General features: G+C 36.2%; 1 protein-coding gene and 1 long non-coding RNA gene across 5 annotated transcripts; one reads left to right on the top strand and one right to left on the bottom strand.

The window, feature by feature from the left end:
* Positions 1–403: 403 nt before the first annotated feature.
* LOC124461521 (RING-box protein 1A-like) lies at positions 404–847 on the bottom strand. Its single transcript, XM_047013022.1, is given in 2 exon segments — positions 404–675; positions 677–847. Coding segments are annotated over 2 exon segments (342 nt in total). The 5' UTR covers positions 842–847; the 3' UTR covers positions 404–498.
* A 4947-nt stretch (positions 848–5794) lies between these two features.
* On the top strand, positions 5795–7535 carry LOC124461520. 4 transcript variants are annotated; one of them, XR_006955122.1, is made up of 7 exons: positions 5795–5950; positions 6073–6208; positions 6294–6378; positions 6449–6715; positions 6786–6969; positions 7069–7334; positions 7399–7535. It is a non-coding gene; the product is annotated as an uncharacterized LOC124461520 (long non-coding RNA). The 4 variants fall into 4 exon arrangements; XR_006955120.1 differs by having other exon boundaries at positions 6441–6715; positions 7048–7334; XR_006955119.1 differs by having other exon boundaries at positions 5796–5950; positions 6441–6715.
* Positions 7536–7954: the final 419 nt, after the last annotated feature.

The following is a 7954-nucleotide window of genomic DNA, read 5'->3' as shown; positions in this document are numbered from 1 at the left end:
AGTAAGCTAGTTTTAGTTGAATTATATACCTGAATATACATACAAGTGAAGTGAAATTTCTCTACGTGTCAACACTTTACTGGGAGAAAAGAGGAAAAAGGGAAAATTCAAACCAAAAGAAAGTTCGACCCCCCTACATAAACATAAATAATTGAGTTTTTTTTTCTTTACGGCTTTCTTTTTGCAGTTTGAACTAAAAAAATTTCTAACTTTGCTATTGGAAAAAAAGCATGTTAGCTGTGGAATCGAAAAGGTTTCCCAAGATGCCACAATTCCGACTAAAAAAAGTTGCACAATTTGTTGTTATATTTTTCTGTTTTTATATTTATTAATTATGACAAAAGAATCATTTGGTTTCTGATGCTCCTATCAAGATTGTCCAGTAGAAGTCATCTCAGTTCTGCTCATCCTTTATATGAATGCATGTTTGTACATATAAATGTTAGTGTGTGTGAGTGTGTGTCGGTGTGTGTGTGTGCGAGTGCTGCCATTGTTCCTCTAGTGGCCAAATTTCTGAAACTCCCATTCACTATTATCCAAGGGGCAAACTTGACGGGTCTTCAGCCAACGTGAAATGCAATGGAAATGGAAGGCATGACTGCAAACGCCCCACGCCGCGGTGCACTCTTCGGTGGTTATCGATCCCTAATTCGCCTGGCATTCAATACAGAATACACAGATCCATGATATGATTGCGGCAAATGGCATAATTGTCGACAACGATGTCCCAAGCCCAAAGTGCTACAGCATTCCACTTCTTGACCTCGAAACGTTTCTTCTCGCCTGTATTGCTGCTGGAGGGTGCCTCGGGAGCCTCGACTTCTTCTTCATCAACTTCCATTGTAGATTAAATCGAATTAATTTAATTGTGGATTAAACTCCTTTCTCGGCAAAAGGTGGCGAAGCAATAAAATATATAACCCACTGCTAGGAATAATATCAATCTAATATCAATTTATCGATTAATTAAAAAATATGATAAAAACACAAATGCTCGATATATTGCCATCACCTATCGGCCCTCAGATTGCTGTTCGATATATTGCAATCACTAGACCTATCGGCCCTCAAATTGCTGCTCGATATATTGCCATCACTAGACCTATCGGACCTCAGATTGCTGCTCGATGTATTGCCATCACTAGGCATGTGGGACCTCAGATTGAGGGAAATACGTACCTTTGCTTGTGTGCACTCACTTTTTTTTTTTAGCGGACGTTGACGATACTATGCGCAGTACGTTCAAGTGGCCCCTACGACACCAGGACAAGGCCTGTTACGCGCGAGCCCAAGCAGATAACTGCCCACCTCCCACCCGACCGACCGAGGGGTGCAGCCGTATAACGCACGGCACGAATCGCGTGGACAAAATACACAATAGAAAAGACAGACAAACACATAATACTAAAGCTATCTATTAACTAAATGGGATAGGATAGATGTTTTAAGCATATTAATAGAAAACTCTGAGCCGATTACAGGGAATAGAAGATTGTAATCAGAGCAGAGGACCCTAAAAGGTTCATGCATAGCATAGTTAGAAGAACAACGACTAAGGGATAAAGGTATTAAAGGATGTCTACTCCGTCTACATGGTACCGACAGATTCACCTGAGCTAATAACTCAGGCGAGTCGATGTCACCAATTAGAAGCTTGTGCAAGAGAAGTCTACTAGAATACGAAGGCAAATTGACATTGCGATCCCAGCTTAAGCCACGAAGAGCAAATAGCAAGAACTGCTTTTGAACGGATTCTAGTCTAATCTGGTGCGACTCATATTGAGGTGACCAAATCCAAGATCCATACTCTGAAATAGGACGGACAAGCGAAGTAAAAAGAACTTTAGTTGTATAGGGGTCATCAAATTCTTTTGACCATCAAAGAAGAGCAAATAGCAAGAACTGCTTTTGAACGGATTCTAGTCTAATCTGGTGCGACTCATATTGAGGTGACCAAATCCAAGATCCATACTCTAAAATAGGACGGACAAGCGAAGTAAAAAGAACTTTAGTTGTATAGGGGTCATCAAATTCTTTTGACCATCTTTTAATGAAACCCAGGACACTCATGGCCTTTGCGACCGTGGTGGAAATATGGGTGTTAAAATTTAACTTATGGTCCATAAGTACGCCCAAATCATTCATATTATTTAGACGTTCTAAAGGGCTGTTGTTTAGAAAATAAGTGACCGGTTGAGGAGAGTTACGAAAAAAGTCATTACCTTACATTTGGTAGTGTTAAGATTTAGTAGATTAAACTGGCACCAGGATTGAAAGTTTTTAAGATCAGCTTGTAGCCGACTAAATGAATCTGTATCTTTATAAGTAAGACAAAGCTTGACATCGTCAGCATACATAAGCACACGCGAATGAACAATGACTGATGGAAGATCGTTAATAAATAGTGTGAAGAGCAGAGGGCCAAGATGACTACCTTGAGGTACACCAGAAGTCACAGAAATGGAAACGGAAAAAGAAGACTTAAAAAGTACCTTCTGTTTTCTATTTGTTAAATATTCTCGAACCCAAGAAAGGAAAAGGGGTATCGCTCAGCTTAGAAAGCAATAGGGTATGATTAACGGAATCAAAGGCTTTGCTGAAGTCAGTGTATATGACATCAGTTTGTTTACCATTTTTGAACCCCTTGATAATTATTGATGTAAATTCTAAAAGGTTAGTGGTTGTAGATCTACGTTTCACAAACCCATGTTGGGATGGCGAAATAATAGAGCTGCAAATATGTTGCAATTGAGAAGTTATAATTTTCTCAAAAGCTTTCGGAATAGCGGACAATTTTGAGATACCCCTATAGTTAGAGGCTTCGGACTTTTTGCCATTTTTATGCAGAGGAATAATATACGACTCCTTCCAAATAGATGGAAAAGAGGAAGATTCTACAGACAATAGAAACAATTTTAAAATGGGTTTACATAATGCGTTTGCACAGAACCTGAGTACACATCCAGGAATACCGTCTGGCCCCGGAGAATAAACAGGTTTAACTAATTTAAGTTCGCTAAGAATAGAACTTTCATCAATCACTGGATTGAAAATGCAATTAGCCTTTTTTAAATGATAAGGATACGGACTTGCTCGATATTCCGTTGAGGAATAAGTTGTTTTGAAAAAACTCGCAAACATATCGGCAATTGCCTTATCAGTGCTCGCTTTTTTATTTTGAAAAGACAAAAAAGATGGGTGCACAGAGGTCTTACGTTTAGAATTAACAAAATTATAAAATTGTTTAGGGTCAGAAGAAAACTGAAGCTTACACCGCTGAAGATAATTCTTATAGCATTGTGTATTAAGCATCATGAATTTTGAACGAGCGACTGTATACAGAGCATAATCTGATGAACGACCTGTTTTTTGAAACTTACCTGCTAAAGCGGGTAAATTCATCATTCAAAATCACCTACAACTATGAGCATGTCTTGACTCGAAACTAAAGAGGAGACAAACAGAATTGCCTCTAAATGATTTAAATATACCACCATGTCTGACAATGGTGGAATATAGGAACAAGTAATGAAAGCATTAAAAGATTTAAAATTTACTTTAACACCGACAAACTCAATCTCCTGGGTACTAGAAAATTGAATCATTTCAGATGATAAAGCAGCATCAACAGCTATCAGAACGCCACCACCTATGCGAGAAATCCGGTCACGTCTGAAAATAGAAAAGTTTGTTGAAAAAACCGATGCATCAGCAATATCAGGTTTTAGCCACGTCTCTGTGAAAGCTAGAATGTTATGCTCAAAAGAAAGACTATAGAGATTAGGAAGTTTAGATTTCAGTCCTCTAACGTTCTGGTGACCCAGGTTAAGGGACGAAGCTAGTTTTTTGACACACCAGCAGATGCTGATGAGGCAGGAATAGTATTAGTTGTTGTTGTAGGCAAGCGAATCGGTTGCCGATTTTTCTTTTTTACAGTATATTCCTTAACTATTATATGTTTCGGCCAAAAATTTTCTCGACATATAGTGTCGAAGATATTGGCAGAAACACTAATTTTAAAGGACGAAATGTCCCGAGAATAAGAAAATTTAAACTTCTCCACCGCAATATTCGAGACGTTAACTTTCTTCCGAATATAGGCTATTACATCATCAGATGTGACAACAGGGTCTAGCGTAGAAACAAATATATGTTTCTTTGGTGGTATGCCAACGAGAGGCCGCGGTCCCGAAGCGTCAGCCGCAGCAGTAACGTTGGACAAGTCACCCACTGCAGCAGTCAACTTGTTTACGGGACTCGATACTTTTAGAACTATCGGCAATTTCCATTGGAATGGGTAATTGCCCAGACACATCGGACATCGTTTTTAAGAGATCATTCCCAGGTGATACCGGTAATTCATTACTAATAGCATTCACACCCGGGCTCTTAAACGATATCAATTGCTGTACATTAGGAGTGGACGGTGCATGAGACCGGTCGGGGACGATAAGAGACGCTGGCGGATCTACAGATACAGAAACACCCCAAGGACTGGTCCTTTTACGTTTCGGAGACTCATTCATAAGCGATAAACTTCTGAACTGAGTCTCCACCGCAGTAAACTCCGCTTGGAGTTTATTAAAACCTGCCCTTAAAGTGTCAAAACTATCTCTAGTCCGCCTCATGAAAGAGCGCATCTCATTCTCGACCTCCCGGCAAGCATCACATCCATATTTTAAGCCACCACCTTTAGCAATAGACTCCTTGATTCTGCCTGTGTAACCTGCACACTTAACGTGAACCGCATTGTCACACAACCAACTAAGAATATAATCATGGGAGTCAACCGCATTAGTGGCAACTATGCAATTATTTTTTGAGCAGACAACCATTTTGTCAAAAGTTTAATTTAATTACAAAAGGAAATACAAAAAATAAAAAATAAAAATTCTAAAGGTAAAAAATCTGTGTATAAGAATATACTGACCAGTTCTGACACAAGGGTTAATGTGCAGAGTAAGCCTTCACAACTAAAGAATAAAAAGAAATGAAAACACAAAAACAAAAACACGTATCACAGAGTCGCGGGTAGGCAAAAGACGAGAGCGCAAATCAATCAAGAATAGGAAAGAGCGGGACAGCGCGTCAAATTGAACACATGCAACAACAATTTGTACGCAAGAGCGCGAGAGTTAGTTAAAACGGTAAAGACACAAAAGCAAAAGAGATAAACAAAACAACAACACCGCTAATGCAAGTATTGTTGTAAGTTTTGATTTTATTTAAATTTAAACAAAAACGACAGCAAGAATTTGCGAAATGAAAATAAAATTCGGATGTTGTAATTATTTTTAATTAAACCGATAATTTAAGAGTTATGTAAAAGTATTTAGTCGCGAGAAAAAATAAAAGTTGATAAGCGCAAAAAAAACACGTCCGTCCTCTGCAACGAGTGAAAGTTTTTATCACTGTGGGTTTTATCAATTTTGTTTTACTCTTTTCGAATGTTCTTTATGTAATTTAGGAGTATAAGTTTAAAAGTTCTCTTAACTGTTAGTTAAATATGAAATTTTTGTTCCTGGTTTTAGAAATGATATATTTTCGTTTTTGTAAGCTTACGAATTTCGATATAAATATCGATATATCAACAAAAGATGGAAATATCGGGTAGACAAATATCATTATTTTTCCATCACTAGTAATTGGGGTTGGGTTCAGCCGGTGGACAAACTATCGATTGAAAATATCGATAAAAAATTGGAAACAAGACATCACTACTTTATCTCATGGTATTGTTAAATGCACATCACTCTTATTTTTTTGGAAATCATCGTAGGCCATGCAAATATTTTGTAAGCTGATTTTTCCATGTACCTAAGAAATTATTTAAGTTTTTCATTCTGTATTCAGCTTTGGTTGTGCCTAGACCCAAAGTAAATCATTAAATTTTTCCCATTATTCCTAAAAAGTGTCAAAACAAAAACTAAATTATTTTTTTTTTTAACGGGTAAGTCTATTAGCATTTTCTTGCTAAACCTTTAATATTTTATTATTTATGTAAGTATATGGGAATTGTGTATAAATTTTTTACAACAACTAATATAATAGTTCCTAACTTGCACCCAAAAGGAGAAGAGAATTTCTGCTCTGATTTTTCCTTTCCGTTTTAGTAATAAGGGTACCTAGCAATTCGAATTTCTAGAACATCTTGATTTTTCCTTTTTCTTCTTTTTCTTTCAAGAACGAAAAAATTTTTCCTAACGGGGTAAGTCTATTAGGTAATCCATTACCTACATATGCACATATTTAAGTATGTGTAAAATATAAATGTATCCATAAAACTGTTTCAGCAAATATTAAATCTGTAAATTGGTATCACCAGAGCTTGTCCTTAAATGTGCCTTCGATATTGCGTCAATGCGAGGTAGCTATGGGGTAAGTTAAAGTTATCCCGAATTTTGGCTTTGAATCTTCCTTAATATATGAATTCCATCAAGAAAATTAGTTAGTCCAATGCCCAAAATCTGTCAAATGGTGAAGTCTATTATTGACAGGATAACTGGATCCAACGGATACGACTCCCAATTTTTACCACGATGACCAGGATTAATCGACAATGCTTCATTTCTAGCCGAGCTTTAATATTTTTCCTTAGTATCCTTACAATCTATTGAGAAAAACTTTTTTCAACTCGTAACGACTGTGCTGCAATCCAAAACATTGGGCACTACATAGAATGGGAACTCGGCCGATTCATCTACATCTGCAAAAGGTTCTTCCAGATTTTTAGTTTTTATTAATTACACGTTAATAAATCTAAATTTTGCTTAAATTTCTTACAGCAAAACATATTCAACAGAAGTCAATTGCTCTGAAGTGTCGCGGTTTTTGCGATAAAAATATTTCAAGATCTATATATAACGCCGTTATAATAGCTTCAATCTTCGTTATTGTTGTCATTGGCAGCTTTCGAGATGATTGTTTCCAGAAGTTATTTCGTTGCAAAACGCATCTTCTTTACAACTGGTAAGTCCATAACTCTTTGCCTAAGATCTTTAGCTTTTACCCATAAGTAAATCTGAATTTTATACAAATTTCATATAGCAAAAGTGAATCTGCTTACAGGTATCACCAGTTTTTATCCGTTCACAAACGTTTGGTATGGCCTGATAGATGGGCATAATATCCATATGGTTTTTCCTTAATATTCATAAATTCTATCAAAAAAGACTAATGACTTGAATCAAATGTCTGGATCCATCGGAATCGTTTCCGCCTCTTTTAAATTGTTCCAGAACGCGTAGGCTTCATCGATAAGAATTCTTTGCAATATGAGCTTAAATATGCCTAATTTTTCCGTAATATCCTTACATATTCTTTCTTTTTAACTGGTAAGTCTTATAACTTTAGTTTTTACCCATAAGTAAATCTGAATTTTATACAAATTTCATACAGCAAAAGTGATTGAATCTGCCTAACTCGTACAATCTGATGTGATTAACAATAGAGACAACTTTTTATGGACAGCAATTTGCAAGATTCCTGGCTTTTATTTTCCTTAATCATAACCAAAACAATTATCCTTGTTCTCATCATTGATCTGATAAGATCATCTTCGTCACCGTCAGTGATTTTGGTTAAATGACATAGTGCTTTATTTGGAGTGCCCAAATCTTAATTTCCTTATCTTAAACTGAAAGACATGACCAAAAATCAAAAGTTTTCTGATGTGATGTCGTTGAAGCTGTGCGAGGAATCTGGAATCGGCACATAGATGATATTATAACAAGAAGTTTCCAAATTAAGCAAGATTTCAATGATATATAAAAATAGTTAAATTCAAATGTGCTGCGTTTATAATTTTATTTAAAATTCAATATTTTGTTTGTCTTTAATAAATACAAATTATTGCAGTAACTTACTAAATTCTTTAACTTAAAAGCATTTAGCTAATCATCAAAATTGTTTGCTATTGTGTATTACAATGGATAAGTAATAAAACATTTGCTTT

This window comes from Drosophila willistoni, unplaced genomic scaffold, assembly GCF_018902025.1.
Source record: "Drosophila willistoni isolate 14030-0811.24 unplaced genomic scaffold, UCI_dwil_1.1 Seg522, whole genome shotgun sequence".
Taxonomy (NCBI): Eukaryota; Metazoa; Arthropoda; class Insecta; order Diptera; family Drosophilidae; genus Drosophila; species Drosophila willistoni.
The sequence above is the reverse complement of the archived record's forward strand: the minus strand, read 5'-3'. Positions and strand labels throughout refer to the sequence as shown.